This window comes from Microcebus murinus, chromosome 24 (genome assembly GCF_040939455.1).
Source record: "Microcebus murinus isolate Inina chromosome 24, M.murinus_Inina_mat1.0, whole genome shotgun sequence".
Classification (NCBI taxonomy): domain Eukaryota; kingdom Metazoa; phylum Chordata; class Mammalia; order Primates; family Cheirogaleidae; genus Microcebus; species Microcebus murinus.
The window spans coordinates 30013432-30034744 of NC_134127.1; the positions used below are offsets into that span (position 1 = coordinate 30013432).

Consider the following 21313-nt stretch of genomic DNA (forward strand, 5'->3'; position numbering starts at 1 on the left):
AGGGGGCTCTAGTCTCGTGAATCTCATTTCATTTGCCTGAAGCCAAAAATATCCTTAGGCTATGATAAAGTATTTTTTTACATTAGAAACATGTGTGCTTCTAAAGTCTGTTAGCCATTCATAGCTCCTTCTTAACACAAGAATCCGTAAGACAGATTTGCTGGTTGTCAGTCACTCAACTCACGCAGAGAACCCGACACAGTTTCTTCATGGTTGTTACGCGAAAGCAGACGGCACTTCAGCGTCGGATATGTGGACAGACTCGTGAGGCTCAGAAGCCAATTCCCTATCTGGCCTCTGGAAGCTTCAAGTAGCCATGTTCGAATAGAGATGGCCTGGGGAGATGTCACGGGGAAACTGATGGACCAGGTTAGGGATGAAAAACCCTCTGGAAGTCTGGTTTCCTTGGAATATTCTATGCAAACACCTTTTGCCTTGATACCATTAAAATAAGCTCCAGGTCACAGGGCTACAGCTCAGGGCGGCAGGTGCTGGCAGAGCTGGGGCAGGAAGGGGGTTTGGAACCAGGGGGCGGACTGGGGTTTGAAACACAAAGGGGCCACACCAGGTGAGGGTCAGAAACTGTCACCGGGATTTCCCGCTCAGCGTGGAGCTAGTTATCTTGGTAGTTTCAGAATAAACTTTATTGATGTTGGGAGAGACAGTCCTGGGACCTTTCCCACTCCCAGGTTCCTTTCCCAGGTGTGTCCAGATGCCTGAATATGACCTCCCAGGCCATGTGTGCAGTGAGGCAACCCCCAGGTGAGGACTGAGGTGGTGCTTCCCTTGGGGATAGAGTGCAACCTCCTGCCTGTTTGCTGTAGAAGAGGGGTCCCTGTGCTTGGTGTCCTCGGCTGGGACAGGATCGGAGCATGGGGAGCCTCCGTCCAGGCTGCACGACATTCCCCCGATGGAACGTGTGGCACAGGGACCCTGAAAACTTCATGACCCGGTGGTGTTTCCTGTGTGGTGAGCAGTAACCCTTTGTCTCTGATCCGTAGGCTGTGAGCCTTCTACCAGCATCCGTGAAACAGGAGCAGGCTAACTTACTTGCAACTAAAGTCAGAGAAAATCTGTGACACTTCCCAGATTATTTACAAAGCAAATATTCTACATGGCAGTTAAACGTAGGTTCAGGATTCATGATTTTTTAAAAACTGCAGTGTTTCTGGCGGAGCTCCCAGTGTGTAAATATTATTCCATAAATATTTGTTGAATCCATGAATGACTGAAAGATCCACAGGGAATTGGGTCTGTTCACTCACCCCATCACCACAAATGTGCAGAAGAACACGGGGTACGTGCTCAGTGTCACACACTTTATTGGGAGTCGGAGATAGAATGAGAAATAAAATAATTCTCTGCTCTCAAAAGGCTTGCAATTTTTTTTTATTTCAGCATATTATGGGGGTACAGATTTTAAGGTTTCAATAAATGCCCATTTCCCCCCCTCCCCCCACAAGTCTGAGTCTCCAGCATGACCATCCCTCAGATGGTGCACATCTCACTCATTATGTATGTATATACCTCCCCCCCCTCCCCCCTCCCACCTGACCAATACCCTATTACTGTAGTACCTATGTGACCACTTAGGTGCTGTTCAGTTAATACCAATTTGCTGGTGAGTATATGTGGTGCTTGTTTTTCCATTCTTGGGAAACTTCACTTAATAGTATGGGTTCCAGCTCTAACCAAGAAAATATAAGATGTGCTATGTCACCATTGTTTCTTAGAGCTGAATAGTACTCCATGGTATACCTATACCACATTTTATTAATACATTCTTGGATTCATGGGCAATGGGCTGTTTCCACAGCCTTGCGATTATGAATTGTGCTGCTATAAACATTCGAGTCCAGGTGTCTTTTTTGTAGAGTGTCATTGGTCATTTGGGTAGATTCCCAGCAATGGGATTGCTGGATCAAATGGTAGATTCACTTGTATCGCTTTAAGGTATCTCCATATTGCTTTCCACAGAGGTTGAACTAGTTTGCAGTCCCACCAGCAGTGTAAGAGTGTTCCTCCCTCTCTGCATCCATGCCAGCATTTATTGTTCGGAGACTTTTTGATAAAGGCCATTCACACTGGGGTTAAGTGATATCTCATTGTGGTTTTGATTTGCATTTCCCTGATAATTAGAGATGTTGAGCATTTTTTCATATGTTTGTTGGCCATTCTTCTGCCTTCTTTAGAAAAGTTTCTGTTCAAGTCCTTTGCCCACTTTTTAATGGGGTTATTTGATTTTTTCTTCCTGATTTTCGTGAGTTCTAAGTATATTCTAGTTATCAGTCCCTTATCGGACGCATAGGATGCAAAAATTTTCTCCCATTCTGTAGGTTGTCTGTTTACTTACATGACTATTTCTTTGGCTGTGAAGAAGCTTTGTAGTTTGATCATGTCCCATTTATTTATTTTTGTTGCTGCTGTGATTGCCTTTGGGGACTTCTTCATAAACTCTTTGCCCAGGCCGATGTCTAGGAGAGTGTTTCCAACTTTTTCCTCTAGAATTCTAATAGTTTCATACCTTAGGTTTAAGTCTGTTATCCAGCGTGAGTTGATTTTTGTGAGAGGTGAAAGGTGTGGGTCCTGTTTTAGCCTTCTACAGGTGGCTATCCAGTTTTCCCAGCACCATTTATTGAAAAGGGATTATTTTCCCCAGTGTATGTTTTTGTCTGCTTTGTCAAGGATTAGATGGCTATATGAGGATGGTTTTATATCAGGATTCTCACATCTGTTCCACTGGTCAATATTCCTATTTTTGTGCCAATACCATATTGATTTAATTACTACAGCTTTGTAGTATAGTTTGATATCTGGCATATTAATGCCTCCCATTTTGTTTTTGTTGCCTAGAATTGCTTTTGATATTCGGGGTCTTCTTTGGTTCCATACTAAGCGTAAAATTATTTTTTCTATATCTGTGAAGAATGCTGATGGGATTTTAATAGGTATAGCATTGAATCTGTAGATCAGTTTGGGTAGTATAGACATTTTGATGATGTTGAGTCTGCCGATCCACGAGCGTGGTATGGATTTCCATCTGTTTACATCCTCTGCTATTTCCTTCCTCAGTGTTTCATAGTTCTCCCTGTAGAAGTCTTTTACCTCCTTGGTTAAGTATATTCCTAGGTACTTTAATTTCTTTGTTGCTATTGTGAAGGGAATTGAGTCTTTGATTTGGTTCTCAATTAGATTGTTGTTGGCGTATATGAATGCCTCTGATTTCTGTGTATTGATTTTGTATCCTGAGACTTTACTAAATTCATTGATCAGTTCCAGGAATTTCTTGGTTGAATCTTTGGGGTTTTCTAAATATAATATCATATCATCAGCAAACAGTGAAAGTTTGATCTCTTCTGCCCCTATTTGGATACCTTTAATTCCATTTTCCTGTCTGATTGCTGTAGCCAAGACTTCCAGCACTATATTGAACAGAAGTGGAGATAGTGGGCACACTTGTCTGGTTCCAGTTCTAAGTGGGAATGATTTCAATTTTTCCCCATTCAGTATGATGTTGGCTATGGGTCTGTCATATATGGCTTGCATCATTTTTAGGTATGTCCCTCTATGCCTATTTTCTTAAGTGTTCGTATCATGAAAGGGTGTTGAATTTTGTCAAAAGCTTTTTCTGCATCTATTGAAAGAATCATGTGGTCTTTGTTTTTGCTTCTGTTTATGTGGTGAATTGCATTTATAGATTTACGTATGTTGAACCATCCCTGCATCCCTGGGATGAGGCACACTTGCTCTGATGGATTATTTTTTTGATAAGCATCTGGATTCGGTTAGCTAAGATTTTGTTGAAAATTTTTGCATCTATATTCATTAGGGATATTGGTTTGTAGTTTTCTTTTTTTGCTGCATCCTTTCCTGGTTTTGGTATCAGAGTAATATTCGCTTCATAAAAGGTGTCAGGGAGGTTTCCATTCTTCTCGATGTTGTGGAATAGTTTCTGCAAGATAGGTACTAGTTCTTCTTTGTAAGTGTGGTAAAATTCGGGTGTGAAACCATCTGGACCGGGACTTTTCTTTTTAGGGAGATTTTTAATTGCTGTTTCTATTTCAGCTCTTGAGATTGGTCTGTTCAGGGAATCTATTTCTTCTTGGTTGAGCCTAGGGAGGCTGTGTGTTTCTAGAAATTTGTCCATTTCCTCCACATTTTCCAATTTGTGTGCATAAAGATTTTTGTAGTACTCATAAATTATATCTTGTATCTATTTGGGATCAGTTGTGATATCTCCTTTTTTGTTCCTGATGGAGCTTATTAGAGATTTCTCTTTTCTGCTTTTCGTTAGCTTAGCCAATGGTGTGTCAATTTTGTTTATTTTTTCAAAGAACCAACTTTTTGTTTTATTAATCTCCTGAATAGCTTCCCTGTTTTCAATTTCGTTTAATTCTGATTTGATCTTGTTGATTTCACTTCTTCTGCTGGGTTTGGGGTTGGTCTGTTCTTCTTTTTCCAGCTTTTTGAGTCGTTTCGTTAGATTGTCTATTTGTGATCTTTTTGTCTTTTGGTTATAGGCATTTATGGAGATAAACTTTCCTCTCAGAACTGCTTTAGCTGTGTCCCAGAGTCTTTGATAACTTGCCTCTCCATTGTCGTTTTCTTCATAGAATTTCTTTATTTCCATCTTGATTTCTTCATTTATGAAGTAATCATTTAGTAGGAGGTTGTTTAATTTCCATGTTTTTGTGTAGAAATGTGAGTTTCTGTTAGGGTTGATTTCTACTTTTATTCCACTGTGATCTGAGAAGGTACATGGTATGATTTCTATTTTTTTAAATTTCTTAAGATTTACTTTGTGTCCTAGGATATGGTCAATCTTAGAGAATGTCCTGTGAGCTGATGAGAAGAACGTATATTCAGTGGATTTTGGGTAGAATGTCCTGTAGATGTCAGTCAGACCCAATTGTTCCAGGGTTTTGTTTAAGTTCATTATTTCTTTATTAATTTTCTGTTTGGAGGATCTGTCTTGTGCTGTCAGTGAGGTGTTGAAATCTCCGGTGATTATGGAGTTGCTATTAATCCATTTGCTTAGATCCAGTAAGGTTTGCTTTATGAAACTCGGTGCACCTAAGTTGGATGCATATATATTTAAAATTGTTATCTCTTCTTGTTGAAGTGTGCCCTTCACCATTATATAATGACCCTCTTTGTCTTTTACTACTTTTGTTGGTTTAAAAACTAAATCGTCTGAAATTAGAACTGCCACATCAACCTTCTTTTGGCTTCTATTTCCTTGGAATATTGATCTCCACCCTTTTATTTTTAGCCTATATGCATCCTTGCAGGTTAGATGTGTTTCGTGAAGACAGCATATACGTGGCCTGTATTTTCTTATCCATTCAGCCAGCCTATGTCTCTTGAGTGGAGAGTTTAAGCCATTCACATTTATTGAGAGAACTGATAGGTAAGGTAGATTACTGTTCATTCTGTTGGGTTGGATGTTGTTGTTATGATTTCTGTCTTGAGCCATTGTAATATCTGGCCTTTAATATCTTTGGGTTTTGGTTGTTTTTATATTCGTGGGTTATTATTATGATGTTCCGTGCATAACGCTGTTTTAAGTACTTCTTGTAGGGCTGGTCTTGTCTTGGTGAATTCTCTGAGCCTTTGCTTGTCTGAGAATGTTTTCATTTCTCCTTCATATACGAAGCTTAGTTTTGCAGGGAATAATATTCTAGGCTGGGCATTGTTTTGTTTCAAAAGAGTGAGAATGGGGCCCCAGTCTCTCCTTGCTTGTAAAGTCTCATTAGAGAAGTCTGGTGTTATTCGAATTGGCTTTCCCTTGTATGTCACTTGCTTTTTTCATCTTACAGCTCTTAGAAGGGCCTCTTTAGTTGATATTTTGGTCAGTCTCATGACTGCATGTCGTGATGTCTTCCTGTTTGCATTGAATCTCCCAGGGGTCCTCTGAGCTTCTTGAACTTGTATATCAAGATTTTGAGCAAGGCCTGGGAAATTTTCTTGTATAATATCTTCAAATAGCTTGTCCAACCCATGATTGTTGTCTTCTTCCCCTTCTGGTAACCCTATGACCCTCACATTAGGTTTCTTCACATAATCCCACAGCTCTTGTAGGCTTTGCTCTTTTCTCTTGTTTCTCTCCTCTATCTCTGTGATGGTTTTATTTAGTTGGAGGGTGTTATCTTCAAGCTCTGAAATTCTTTCTTCTGTTTGATGTACCTTGTTCTTGAGACTTTCCACTGTATTTTGCAGTTCCCTGAATTGATTCTTCATTTCCAGGAGTTTGGTTAAACTTTTCTTCATTGTGTCTATTTCTTTGTTTCTGAGCCGTTAGGTGGTGTCTGTGGGTGAGATTCGACCCCTCCCTGTATAATGAGTCAGTGGGTGCCGTTAAAAGGCTGTGCAGGATGCCCTGTCAGTAGATGGCGCTTGCTTGGAGGATCAGGCTATGCTATTGTTTTTGTGTCCTGTTATCAGCTCTTTTTCTGGGCAGAGCTGGGTTGGGTAAGCCTGCCCTCTGACACCACCAATGCCATTAGCAGGGGTCAAAGTTCTGTTCTATGCTTCCAGGAAAAGCTGTCAGGGCAGGGTTGGAATGGCCCGACTCAGTCAGAGAGTCTGCATGTGGGGGTGGGGCTGTCTGAGACCCGCAGTCTGGAGCGGGCCTAGCTTTTTTCCACCCTCCCCAACTCCACAGCTACTCCTGGGCCTCTGCCAGCAGGCCAGACCACACGCCACCAGGCCTCCCCAGACTGTGATGCCGGCGGGGAGGTTCCCTGCGCAGAAATGCCACCTGGGTTGGGCATATGGCCTCCTTTTGGGAGGAGGGTTGCCCTCTAGGACACTGATCTGCCCCTGAAGGCACACATACCTCAGTAGGCTGTTCACATATATCCCTTCTGTGCCCTGGGCAATGCTAGACCTCGGGGCACGGGATGTGGTCTGCAGGTCCGACCTCTGGGTCCCAGAGTTCAAACTGTATCCCCACCAGGGAGAGGAGTTCCAGTCCCAATTCACCCACAGGGAGCCCAAGCTGGGTCTATGTCTCTCAGCCTCTGAGTCGGCACCGTTTTCCTGGGAACACCGTGCCAGCAGCACCTGGGAGGGCTGGTGGGTAGGGAGCTCACAGTCTGAGTTCCCTTTAGTCAGCTGTAGGGTCCCAAAAGGGACAGCCCCGTTCCCTGGAGGTGCCTCTGGCTGGTGGCTATATTGTCTCTTGGGCAGCCGTGTGTAGGGTCGGCGGAGGGGAGGAGGAGGCAATATGGCGCCTGCCGCGCGGCTCGGGTCTGTGCACACGGAGGTGCCCGAGGGAGTTGGGAGTCTGGTGCTGCATCCGCTACAGGCTCACTGCTATCTGGCGGCGGCCGTCGCTGGGCTGGTGTCCGCAGGTCTCTCAACCTGCTGGGGAGCCCACCAGCAGTTCCAAATGCAGGGGAGGGGAAACGGCACATCCAGCTATCCTTCCTGCTGGTCTCCGGGCTGCTTCAGCGGTCTCAGCCTCCAGTTCTCCTCCGCAGCCTCCTCCCGTGGAGTCTCCCGGGGTCTCAGGTACCCCTCCTTCTGGCCCTTGTCGGCTGTATGCTCGTCTTCTTGCTTCTTTTTTCTAATTTCTGCTAGAATCTGTCTTTTCTGCAGAGACACTCTGTCTGGTGGTGTTTCTGGTCTGCCATCTTATATCCGCAGGCTCGCAATTTGACAGCAAACCAGTTAACAAATGGACTCTGCTTCGTGTGGCGAACTGTGACCAACGCTAGCTTGGGCAGAAGATGCTGATGTGTGCACGTTGCAGGGACTGGGCATCCCCGGGCGGGGGAGGGGTGCCTGCGGCAGCTGCGGGCCCAGGGCAGGGGCCTGTCAGTCAGGACAAGTGGGCAGCTGGCACCGACTGGGCCAGAGCTTGCAGCTTGTCACGGCGGGGACGTCAGGCGCAGGTGGGGGTGGGGGGTGGGTTTGAAATTGAGTGTCCTGTGAACATGATGAGTCACTGAAATGTTGTGATCACCATTTGGGGATGTGGATTTGGGGGACAGTCTATTGGGAATGATGTGGATAAACTCATGTGGATAAACCCAATGAACACTGATGCTCTGTGAGCACAAGCAGGACCCTGGAAGACAGTGCGATTGGTATGGTGGGAAGACAACAGGGGGCGAGGAGTGGACACCAGCTGCCCACTTGGGGCGCGGCGTCTCTGCGCCCAGAGCCCGTCCTCCAAGGTGGGTCCCACTGTGCAGGGGAGGGAGCTCCTCGGGTGGGGACAGGGCGGTGGGGACATGGGGTGTTCTCCCACAGGGCTTTTCCACAGCCAGAGTGTCTGTTGCAGAGGAGGGAAACTGAGGAAAGGGTCACCATAGCAGGGTGGGTGAAAAGAAAGAGCACGGGGACCCATGCAAAGGGACATGCGTTTTGAACACAGTCGGCGTCTTGACCGGATCTCGGCTATGCAAAATGCACTGTTGGCATAAAATAGAATTTTTCACATTCTGAATTGCTACGGAACATAGCAGTTAATGAAGTCATTTGGAAATGGGATTTCCATCTGCACTGGACTCTAATTGTTAAGGAAAAATCCATTTAGCCGATTTTAAAGTGCAATAAAGGCCTTACAGAGCCCTCCCAATAATTCAAGGTGCTGTCATTTGGCTGGAAGCCAAAACTTGAATTCGCGCTTTCTGAAATCTTTTCCTCCTTCCTGACGGGGCATCTGTGTGTTGCTTTTCACCTTAATTAAGACGCAAGTAACGATCCTCAGAACATATTGAGGGATGCTAACGTAGGAGCTCACAATCCAGAAACTAAACAAAAACAAGGGCAGAAATCTTTCCAATGTTCTAATTTTCAAAAGTCAACTCATTTAAAATCTCAAATAACAGAAAACAGGCTGAAAACCTTCTAATTGCTGCATCTAACATTTTTAAATCTTGCCTTTGTTTTGTTGCTGTTTTTAATTGGTAGACTGTTCTTAAGTTTGCAGAAAAATTGAGCAGAACGTAGAGTTTCCATTTACCCCCCGGCCCGACCTCAGTTTCCCCTGCCGCCAGAATCTTGCATTGATGTGGTGCATTAAGCTTACAGTTGATGAACCAATATATGTGTAGATTATTATTGACTAAAGTTCTTAGCTTCCATTAGGATCCATTCCTGGTGCTGCATATTCTGTGGGTTTGGGCACCTGTATACTGACATGTGTCCACCGCTGTAGTATTATTATTATGTTACTATAACAGAGCAGTTTCACTGCCTTGATCCTCCTCCGTGCTCCACCTGTCCATCCCTGTCCCCCAACAACCTCCGACAGCCACTGATGTTTTCACTGTCTCCACAGTTTTGTGTTCCCGAGCATGTCATATAGTTTGCATCGCACAGTAGGTAACTTTTTAAGATTGGCTTCTTTCGCTTAGTGATACGCATTTAAGTTTCTTCCATGTCTCTCCATGGCTTGAGAGCTCATTTTTATAATTGCTGACTGCTGTTCCGTTGCCTGGATACACAGGGCTTGTTCACCGCTGCGCCTACTGAGGGGCGTTGTGGTTCCTTCTGCAGTCACGAATGAAGCAGCCATAAACATCTGCATGCGGGGTTTTGTGTGGACAGTTTTCAACCTCATTGGGTAGGTACCAAGGAGCACAATTGCTAGATTGAATGGAAAGTTTAATTAGAAATTTCTGAGCACGTTTTGTAGTGTAGGCCTGGTCAGGTGGATCAGAGTTGCTTGATTTAAAAGTCCTAGAATCGCATCTGTGTTTAATGACAGGACAACTCATGAACGCAATACCTATTTGAATGATATGAATACATGGATTGATATTCTACAGGTAAGACTACCAGGCTATCAACTTGGCGTCAAGTTGAGAAAGTTCCCTTCTATTCCTAGTTTGCTGAGACCTTTTTTTTCACCATAAATGGGTGTTAGATTCCGTCAAATACTTTTTCTGCATCTACTGATATCATCATATATGACTCTTTAGCCTGCTGATGTGATGATTACATTAACTAACTCTCAGATGTTAAAACAGCTTTGCATACCTGGGATAAATCCCACCTTGTTGTGGTATACAATTCTTTTTACACGTTGTTGTATTTCATTTGTTAAGTTTTTTTGAGGATTTTGCATCTATTAATAGGTTAATAAGAGATACTGATCCACAGTTTTCCTTTCTTGTATTGTCTTTGTTTGGCTTTGGTACTAGGAAAACGTCAGCCTCAGAATGATTTAGGAAGTATTATGTCTGCTTTTATTTTCTAAAAGAGATTACAGAGAATTGCTATAATTTCTTCTGTAAATGTTTGGCAGAATTCACCAGTAAACCCATCTGGGCCTGGTGCTTTTTGCTTCGGAAAGTTGTTATTGATTCAATTTCTTTAATAGATATAGGCATATTCAGATTATGTATTTCTCCTTATGTGAGTTTTGCTGGATTGTATATTTCAAGGAATTCTTCCATTTCATCTAAATTACCTAATTTGTGCCTATGTAGTTGTATATAATTTTCCTTTATTATTAATATCCTTTTAATGTTCATATGATCTGTGGTAATGACCTTTCATTTATAATACTAGTAATTTGTGTCTTCTCCATTTTTTTCTTACTTAGCTTGGCTAGAGGTTTATCAACTTTATTGATCTTTTCAAAGACATGGCTTTTGGTTTCATTAATTTTCTGTATTTATTTTATATTTTCAATTTCACTGAGTTCTGCTATAATTTTTATTGTTTCTGTTCCTGTGTCTACTTTGGATTAAACTGCCTCCGAAGGTAGAAACTTATATTATTGATTTTAGATCATTCTTCTTTTCTAGTACATGCAGTCAATGCTATGAATTTCCCCTAAGTACTGCTTTTGCTGTACCTCATAAATTCACATAAGTTATGCTTTACTTTTCATTTAGTTTAAATATTTTAAAATTTCTCTCGAGAGTTCTTCTTAGATCCATGTGTTATTTAGAAGTGTATTGTTTAATTTCTAAGTATTTGAGGATTTTCCAGTTATCTTTCTGTTATTGATCTCTAGTTGAACTACATTGTGGAACTGAGTGCATACCTTGTATGATTTTGTTCTTTTAAATTTGTTAGGTTGTGTTTTATGGTCCAAAATGTAGTCTATCTTGGTGAGAGTTTCCTGTGAGTTTGAGAAGAATGTATAATCTGGTGTTGTTGGATGAAGTCGTCTATAGATGTCCATTTTACCCATTTGATTGATGGTACTATAGAGTTCAACTATGGCCTTACTGATTTTCTGCCTGCTGGATCTGTCAGTCACCTGTAGAGGGCGCTGAATAGTGAATAGATACATTCACTATAATAGTGAATGTATCTATTTTTCTTTGAAGTTTTATCAGTTTTTTTTTTTTTTTTTTTTTTTTTGAGACAGAGTCTCACTTTGTTGTCCAGGCTAGAGTGAGTGCCGTGGCGTCAGCCTAGCTCACAGCAACCTCAATCTCCTGGGCTTGAGTGATCCTTCTGCCTCAGCCTCCCGAGTAGCTGGGACTACAGGCATGCGCCACCATGCCCAGCTAATTTTTTTATATATATATCAGTTGGCCAATTAATTTCTTTCTATTTATAGTAGAGACGGGGTCTCGCTCTTGCTCAGGCTGGTTTTGAACTCCTGACCTTGAGCAATCCGCCCGCCTCGGCCTCCCAAGAGCTAGGATTACAGGCGTGAGCCACAGCGCCTGGCCTGTTTTATCAGTTTTTGCATGACTTATTTTGACACTTTTTTTGTTAGGAACATACATGATAAAGATTATTATGTCTTCCTGGAAAATTCACCCTTTTATCATTGTGTAATGTCCCTCTTTATCCCTGATAATATTCTTTCTCTGAAGTTTGCTTTCTTTGAAATTAATATAGCTGCTCTAGCTTTTTTTGGACTAGTATTTGCACAGTATATCCTACTCCATACCTTTAATTTTTTTCAGCATAGATTATGTATATTTATTTATATAAGTATGTATAATACATGAAATATATTTAGAACAAATCATTAAATATCAAAATTTTAGATTAAGATGTTAGGCTAAGTTCCTAATGTACCCAATACTTTTTTTCCAGCATATTATGGAGGTACAAATGTTAAGGTTATGTATGTTGCCTTTGCCCTACCCCACCTTGAGTCAGAGCTTCAAGCATACCTTTAATTTTGACATGTCTTTAAAGTGTTTTTCTGGTAGCAACATGTGGTTGGGCCTTGGTTTTTTTCTTATCCACTCTGAGAGCCTCTGTCTTTTAATTGGCGTGTTTAGATCATTAGAGTAACCACCATAGCCAGACATAGAGAGGTGAACAGGTACCACGTGCAGCGTTGTGTTCTATTTGTGGCCCTTGTTCTCTGTTTCTTTTCTGTTCCCTCCCTCTCTGCCTTCTGAAGTCTTAGCCTGTTCCTGAGCTACTTGGACCCTTCCCTGCCCTTGTTGGGACGGGACTGCTCCAGGCGCCTGGCCTCGGGCCTCCCCTTCCCCGTGGTCAGACTGGGGAGCCCAGGTCTGTCAGGCTCTGGAAGAACAGTCCCCGTGAGGCGGGCCTTTGAGAAGGGAACTGGATGCCTCAGAGCACGTTTGGAGATGGCTCCTCTCCTCCCCTGCTGGGAACACAAGGTCTGTTCCTCTGATCTACACCTGAGAACCTGGCAGGGCTCCGCAGGTAAAACAAGTGTAGGGCCTGCTGAGTTTTGAATCACTCAGGCTTGTCCACACTGGGCATCCAAATGTGTGGATTTCAGCCAGGTTTTCCTACCCCAGACCTGGCTCCTGCACGGGTCGCTGTTCCTGGCTGTTGTGACTCTCTGCACCCACCTGCCTGTCTCTCCGTCTGGGGGCAGCTGCTTGCCTGTGAACACTAGCTCTCTGCTGGACCTGAAAAGAATTGTCGATTTTCAGTTTGTTCATCTTTTTTCTTATTGTGAGAACAGAGTGGTGATTTGCATGCTGGAGAAGGAACCAGAAGTTCTCATCATATGTGCCTCTTAGTTTTTATTTGCAAGCTTCTATAAATCAAAAGTTATCTTGTCATAATTTAAAATGAACAGCATACATAGTACTTTCTTTGCACTTTCACTGACTTCTGGGAAAATAATGTTAATCCCATGTAACAATATGTACAACATTTTAAATGAGTTTTTAAGTAAATTAAAACTTTTAAGATTCAGGGTTAAGAAAGAAAAACAGAGAGAGCTTTCTTTTTGCTAGTTACAAGGGTGTTATTAAATGAAGTATGGTATGTGAAAGACTAAAATATTTATTAGGTTTGTGTTCTGAATTCAATTTCCTATAAATCACAATTGTGAGTTAAACACAAGAACGTTGAGTCTGGGCTTGTGTCCTGCACAGTCCTGCCCTCTAGCGTTCGTGCACTGCAATAGAAATTCTCAACCCACTGGGAAGTGAGAAAGTGTCTCACCTGTCCTGATACTGGCGAGAGACTTGGTTCTTCACCTTGCCACCCCATCCGCTCCCCTCCCTCAAATTCCACGGAGGCCAGAGCAGGTTAAGGAAGGAAATGGCATGAAAACAATGCTTGAAAGGCCGTCTGCGATGCCCCTTGGAGGAGGTGCTGCTGTGTGTGAGTAGGGTGGTTGTCCACAGGAGCTCTGTCCTCACTGCCCTGGGGGACAGAGAGTGGCACCCAGACAGGGAGCTGGCAGGTGCAGCACAAAAGCCGGGGACAGGGAGAGAAGGCGGTGGAAGTTCTCACCTGAGGTGGCCAGAACATCAGCAGTGGGCACCGCTGGTCAGGCAGAAGGAAGGGAGGGGACAACCGCTTTGCCAGAGCTGTGGCCACCTGGCGTCCACCTCTGGGGACACACCGGGCTGCTGGGCAACCAGCGGCTCAGAGGTGATGGGGGCCCCTCTCCTCCTGGGAGCTGTGCCCCAAGACAGCAGCGCCCGGAGCGTGGGTGTGCGCAATCTTCACCACCGGCTAGCGTGTGTCTCTGTTCACTGGGACCCAAAGAGCGTAATACAACCACGGACTAAATGCTGTAGGATTTATTAATTTTAAACTCATTTTAATCTATGCCATTTTTTCATACATATTGAATCCGTAGCCTTAATAAATGTCCATTTCTTCTTAAAATATAAAGAAATCGAGGATATTTCAACAATGAAATATATAATGGAGGAAGAGTGTAAATTTTTTTTCTTGGGTAATACTCTTTGGTTAATATAATTTTTTCTGAGTTTAAAATAACATGAGAATTCACTCCAATAAAAAAGTAAACATTAATTTTCTCAAAAAATTTAATTGCAGAACTATTTACAGGAGGTGAACATGGGCAACACGGAAATCAAACGGAGGTGGCATTAGCATAGAAAGTTGTGAGGCGGAGGTGGGTGCGGTTTTCTTACAATCAGCGGAGAGTGGAAAAAAAGAGTCATGGAAAAAAAAGAACTCAACTAAAGCAGTCCTTAAATGCCTTCATGTAACAATCAACATTCTGATAAGTTATTAACAAGAAGCAAGAAACTGTGGCGGAGGTGAATGGCCCATGGTACATTCAGATCAGGTATCCTGCATGCGGCTGAGTGGGATTGATCAAAAGAACCGTAAAAGCATGAGAAAGAGAATCACACAAAATAGTTTAATCCCAGAAAACTGTGACTTTGTATAGACGTTGAATATTTGGCACTCTGTTCATCCTCTTGGCTGATATGATTTAGTATGTAGATTTATTTATACATATATTTATATACTTTTTAAAAAAAACTACTTTAAACAACTAGTTTTCTTGTTCTAACATTTCTTGCATTTCTATAGGAGGCATTTAATTTATTCCTTAGGCCACACCTGGGTGTTTGGTATGAAGGGTGGAGAGGGCGGGGACGAGAAGTCTCTCTGCAGGAAGGACCCACGCGAGAGTGAAATGGCTAATGTTTGAGAAATAGGTTCCGACGCCGCCTGGGGCTGACTGCTTGCGAGGGGGACGCGTTCAAACTCAGCAAACCAGCTAGCAAGTGGGGTGGGGAGACAATCATGCGGAGCCCTTTGAGAGTGGAGTGACCGTGATGGGGTGCTGGGGGCGGGAGTGACCGGGTAAGTCAGAGCAGGGGTGAGTGGCTTCCGCGCCGGCCGGCAGGCGCGCCACCACATCCCTGCGGAGACCGGGGTCTCCCGGACGAGATGCGTTCGGGACCTGGCGTGGCCTCTCCGCCCGTCATTGCCTCTCCGCCGCCGCGCCCGGGCAGCTCGGACGCCCCGTGCTTCGGGTCGGAATAAGCACCAATGAGAAGAGTCACATAAAATCTGAGAAAGTCGGGCGGTAACCCTGCGTTACCTTGGCTTGTTGTATATACAAAATCTTTTAAAAAGTAGTTTCATACTAGGTGACTCACATTTCCTCTGCAAAGACAGTCATCTGTCAAGTGTTCAGATTGAAACTGGAAATAATTTAACGCTTGATAAAAACGCCAGGGTTAGGTCAGCAATTGGTAAAATCACGGGCATTTGTCAGCGTGGCGGGGACGGGAGGTGGTCGCTCTCGGTCGTTCCTCGGAGCACCGCTTCTCTGAAGGGCGACACAGACACTGCGCGGAGAGCCGCGTTGGACTCCGGGCTCTGCGAACTGCCAGCAGCCCGGTCTGATTTCACACTTGGGATTCCTGCCAAGTGCTCGGTTTTCTGCTTCCAAATTATCATTTCTTTTCTTCGTCACTTTAATGTTTAGTTTAATAGCTCTTCATTTCATCTAAGAGGCAGCTGAGCTGAAGTCATGGTGAAAACATGGCCTAATTCTGGTGGGTGCTTGGATCTTGCTCTGGGAACTATCTAGAAACACCCGAAATCAAAGCCAGAGGGAAGGAGAATGCCCCTTGCGGTGACGTCTCTGCCTCCAGACCTTTCCGAAGAAAGCCCCTGCCCTGGCCCGGGGCCGTCCTGGCCTCCGTGTGCACCTGTGACCATCACGCACTCAGCACCCGCCTTCCGGGCTGGACCGGGGCATGTGGTTCCCAAGAGTGACTCACACCACAACACCCGTGCCCTGGGGCTCTGAGTACTCAGAGCCGATGTGTTGTCAGTCCTCATGCTGCGTGTGCGAGAACGACAGAGACAGGCACTGCGAGCCCCTTGACAGAGGAAGAACTGGGACAGGAAGCTGAGCGGCGTGGCTGGCTGATGGAGGAATAAACACCAGGTGCTTTGCCTACCTACCTGGAGATTTCTGGCAACTGACTGCCCGTTTCTAAAGTGCTCTGCAACCCCCTGTGCTGGGCACGCAGCCCATCCTTCGAGCTCTGCTCACTGCTCACAGCTTGACAGAGACAAGATGTACCTGGTGTTGGCCAGGCCCAGGGACCTGGTGGGACCTGACGTGGCGAGTTTTGCCATGGGGGGAGCCCAGGGTGACGGGTGCAGCAAGTGCCATTGCCCCCGCCCGTGTCGTTAGCCATGCTTATGGACCGGAAACCGACTGTGCGCTTTCTCTCTCAAGCGTGCGGTCTTGGATTTTATTTTCAAGTGTTTGAACCCTGTGTTTGATGCACGCCTACAAAGGAGTATCAACAAACATCCAGATGGAGACAAGAAAATACTCAGAGGGTTCCCAGGGAGTAGAGTTTAAAACCACTGTCTTAAACTAGCACGTTAAATTTGTAGTAAAAAAATAAAAAAAATGAAGTTCACGTCTGGAGAAATAGATGGCTGGGAGATGAACACACATGAGTATGCAGAATGTAGTTATTTAGGCCCATTTGGGAGGAACTTGTTTCTACGCTCACCGGCAGGACGAGTGTGAACTGAGGGCAGTGTCTAGGTACTGTTTTGGGGTAACACTTTTACCCTCGCACCAGCACACACGCTCACACCTGTTCCCTGCTACCTCTCCCTCCCAAGTGCATGGAGGTCTCCAATGTCACAAACGATGGCCATCCCGCTGGTCTAAGTCAGGCTGGGCCGGTTCAGACACGGCGCATGGGACCCTCTATCCGGCCGAATGCTTTGGGGCACCTGTCAAAATTCTGAGCAAGGCTGATACTCCCTGTGTCCTTCAGGTGGTCCCTGGGCTCTAAATCCTCAGGGCCACAGGAGGTCGGGTTTGAATTGGACCCAAATACAAAAAGATCCACCTGCCCCATCCCCGCTTGCCACCAAAAGGTTTGGCCCAAACCAGAGAGCTGTCCCCACGCCACTGCAGCACTCCGCCCACACGTCCACCCTGTGACTTTGCTGCCCCGAGAGACTCTGTTCTGGCGTGGGGTGGCCGTGCCCCTACCGGAACAGCACAGATGAGGGAAGGAACAGATTCTGGGTCTTTTAATTGAAAGGGGGGGCACAGCGGCTACCTCCTGTGGGTCTGGAAAGGCAAGGTCCAGATGGGGCGATAGGACATGCCCCCAGGAGATGGTCCAGCCCCGTGCACCCTCAAGCCCCGCAGCTCTGTCCCGTCTCGTCTCAGGTTTGGCCACTTTCATGAGAGCCGGCAGGGGAGACTGACTCTTATGTTGCAGGTCACTGATTTCTGTGGCTTTTTTTTTTTTTTAAAGAGACTACTTTCAACGTAATTTGTATTTTTTCCCTTTTTTGCTTGAAGTCTTTAGGGTTGATTTGAAGTTAAAAACATCAACATTTCCTTTTAGGCGAAATGTAGTTTTTTGGTTCTGTTGACAGTTCAATTCGTTATACACTGTTCTAGGATGGTGATATACGGTTGCTGAGAAGAATGTGATAAAAACTGTCACTCGTTACGACTTTTACTGCAAACATGACAATGACAGCGTGAAGATGTACGAGATGAGCTACTCGGAAAGCGAGGTCAGTAGTGAGGGCATTCTCCTTCCCTGGGTGGACTCTGGGGCCCTGTTTGTTACACCTGTGTCCATCGTGTGAACGAAAGCCTCCGTGTCGCTCTGTCCACTTGTTGCTGGGAGGCTGTGAGTTCTACAGGGGTATCTGGCTCCACCGGTCACCGGAGGCTCCTTTAGGGAACACAGGAGCGTGGCTATGGGCAGCCTCACACTTTCTTTCTCGAGGATGTCCCTGGAGGGTTGTGTTATTATTTTTAATCAGGTTCTCAAATTGATGCATAATGTTTTATTAAAATAATATTCTAAATATGATGAAATGACCACATGAGAGCTTTCTACACTACGCATCTGCTGGGAGCAGCTGGAAGCAGCTAGCTTGGGTGGAGAACACAAGTATCATGAACAGTTTTATTTTTCTTTACATGTACAAATACACAAACATGGCTTATCTTCTGTGTCTCATGATCAGATGTCACCCGTGTGAGAACTGAGTATATTGCACTTGATTACGTGATGTAAACAGGTGACAGTCCATCAGACCTAGCAGCAGACGTCTGTTCTACCACGAAAGTCTTCTTTGGAAGGTGGGGGGCCACTTGGGGGCCTGTACCGTCCCCACCTCGGCGACCCCTACAATTTGGCGGGAGGCGAATTTGCTCTCGGAGGAATGGTTTAGGCCAAGACTTTTGGGGATGGTAAGGTAAACAGGAGTATACGAAACATAACAAATTAGTCCAGATCCGGTGAATATTTGCGTTCAAGTCGGCATCTTAGAATCTCGGAGCTGAGACAAATAATCACTGTCTAATTTTGCAATTTGCTTTTATGTGTTTTGTGTAAGTTCCAGGAAAATGGATTAAGCCCATGAGCTGGCATCAGACACGCCAGTGTGAGCCAGCAGCGTGCTGGGATATAGTTTGCATTGCTCTGACTCGGAGTGTGCACTGACTTTGCTTGTCTGTGCTGAGAGCCAAACAGCAGTTCATCTTAAACAACACATCCTTTCTAAAGTCTAAAATGCCAGTACTTGCTGATACATTTGCCTTTAACGTAGTAGAACGAATATAGGAAGAAGCATCATTATTGTACACTACTCAGGATTTAGATATTTATTTAGGTAGAAAAATGCTTTGAACACTCTGGGGAAAGTAGGGTTCATTTATAGAAGAATATTTCAGGGATCTTTTTTCTTTTTTTTTTTTTTTTGCATTTTTCAAGGATATACATTCATACTGATTTTTGCTTCCAAATATATTTTAAGGCTGTTTGGTAAAATATATACCAGATATGAGGCTCAATTTACAGGGTTTTTGTTTTTACAGGGAATTCTTAACTACTCGGCTTTAAAAAAGTAAAACTTTGAAGCTAAACATGCTTTGATATCAACCCTGCCCCGTGACCCCATGCGCGCTCGCGGGGTGTGGAACGTGAGGAGGAGCGAGGACCGTGGTCTCATGGACGCCGGCTGTGGAGCGCCTCACTGAACTCGCGACAATGTCTCGGGCTACACGGGAGCAGGTCCGTTCTAAAGTGCGGGTCGGGGGAGAAAACAAAGTGCTACACGGGCAATCGGCTCTGTTCTGCCCACGCTGAGCGCCTGGCGCTCCCCAGAGCCGCGGGAGGGAAGACCTGGTGTCTGGTGGAATATCTGTCTCCAGTTGCAATCCTGCTTGGGCCTCGGGCGGCAGTGAGGACGCGGACGTGGAGACCGCAGGAAAATCCGCCGGGCTTTTCCTTCGAAGACGTGCCTGCATTGCGACACGGATGTGGCGTTGGCGCCACGACCGCCGCGCCCACACTGAGTCACACACGTGGAGACCCTGCTCACTAGAGCTGCTCCTGTTTCCTTGGGTGCCAATCAGAGTCATGAACACTAATCACTTTTTTTTTTAAAATTCCACGGCTGGAAGTCACAATATGTGGCCTCTTTTTCCCTTTGCATCTAACACAGACAAGACATAGGCTCTTGACTTCAGCAATATGCACAGGACAGAGAACCCTGGAAAAATACAAGCGTAAACTGCATTTCTTCTTCACTGTCTCAACTGAGATACACTTACCACTCACATCCATAGTTCTTAAACTTCGTACAACATCACAACTATGATTTGAAACAAGCAAACTTTTTCTTTTTTTTCAAGGATACCCTGGACAGTCATCTGATAGAGCAATTTGAGGATATAAATATATACATATGTAAAAAAAATCACATGTAGCGCAGATGGTGAAACTTAAAGAAAACACTGGGTATAATACTGTACGTTACAAAGAACTAAAAACCACAGTAACTGTGTCACAGACATAAGGATGATGTTTTTCTCTTTATACTCCCAGCCTTTCTTAAGGCCTTAAGATCTCTCTTCACGCATAACTTCTTGTGGGGACGTTTGGCTTATTTTCGAGTGTGCGGATGCTATGCTGGGTGTTTTAGTGGGTTCAGACTTGGAATCCCCTGGTTTTTCGGGGAACCTCAGGGCACGGCGCTTGGTGAGGCTGGAGAGATCACTTTCGTCACCGCACGCTCAACGAGGAGGACGGCGTGGCAGGCGGGCGGCCAGGACCGGAGAGCAGTGGGAGGCTCGGGAGGGCCACGGGCCTTTCCTTCCTGCGCGAGGTTGTAGCACCCTCCGCTGGGCTGCCCAAGGCTTCGAGGGAGTGGTGAGATGCACCTGTTCACAGTTGTTTGCTGTTCTCACCTCTAAGTGTCACACGGCTTATAAAAGTATAAATAACAAAATGGAAGCTGGGTCCCTGTCCTCCGAGAACAAGGCGGGCAGCTTGGTCTCACCGAGCCGTCAGAGCCACCTGCAAGCCAGACCATCAGGTAAAAAAAAAAGGAAAGAGTCGTCTGGCCACAAGCTCAGCAGACGACGCTGAGGAAAGCCACGGCGTCCCGGCCTGTGGCACAAGGAACACGACAGCAGGGGGCTCGTGTGGGGACGAGACAGGAATCACCCGGGAGGCCAAACTGGACAAGCGGCACCGGCGCGCTGAAAAGGAAAGCGGAAGGGCGGAGCCGCCCGCACTCAGAGCCGGGTCTGCGCCTCGGGGATGTAGATCTCGATGCTGTCCGCCCGCTCGCCGGCCGCGTTCTGGCGGAAGGACGCGGCTCTCTTGGCGGCCATGAGCCGTCGCCGGGCTTCCTGGCGCTGTCTGTCGGGCAGGTCCAGGGACTTTTCTCTGGTAATGGGGAATTTCCCTTTGGGGGGCTTCTTTGGTATTGGAGGGGGTACCTTTCTTTCTTCCTGAAAAGCATCACAAGGCAAAGTTGGCGGATCGTGAGAGCGGGGCCCGCCCTGGCTCTGTGCGCCCCGCTGAGTCTCCAGGGCAGACTCAGGTCTGCTCTCGCCCGCCCGCCCCTTCCCCGTGCTCACAGCCTCGCCTTCTGCAGCCTACATAATTTCGACAAACTCCCTCAAATTTGCCAAAGGAGGCAGAGAAGTTTGGGATTATGTGTACAAATAAGAAAATAAATTCTGCATGCTAACACCTCACCTCTCTGTAGCCGGTGACTTAATTTTACATTATTGCTAGATTAGCACTCACCCTATTCCTGCACTTTCCAAAGCACAAGGTCACCTCTGAGGTTGGCAGACACATATGACGCC

The 21313-nt window shown here is 45.4% G+C and overlaps 1 protein-coding gene across 2 annotated transcripts in view; it reads right to left on the bottom strand.

Moving 5' to 3' along the window:
* Positions 1 to 11991: 11991 nt before the first annotated feature.
* DLGAP2 (DLG associated protein 2) overlaps positions 11992 to 21313 on the bottom strand; it is a 531153-nt gene continuing 521831 nt past the window's right edge. For both annotated transcript variants that reach the window (XM_075997292.1, XM_012788824.3), the window contains one exon: positions 11992 to 20950. In XM_075997292.1, the coding sequence (XP_075853407.1) occupies positions 20732 to 20950 (219 nt within the window). In that variant the 3' untranslated portion in view covers positions 11992 to 20731. The remainder of the gene's footprint in view (positions 20951 to 21313) is intronic.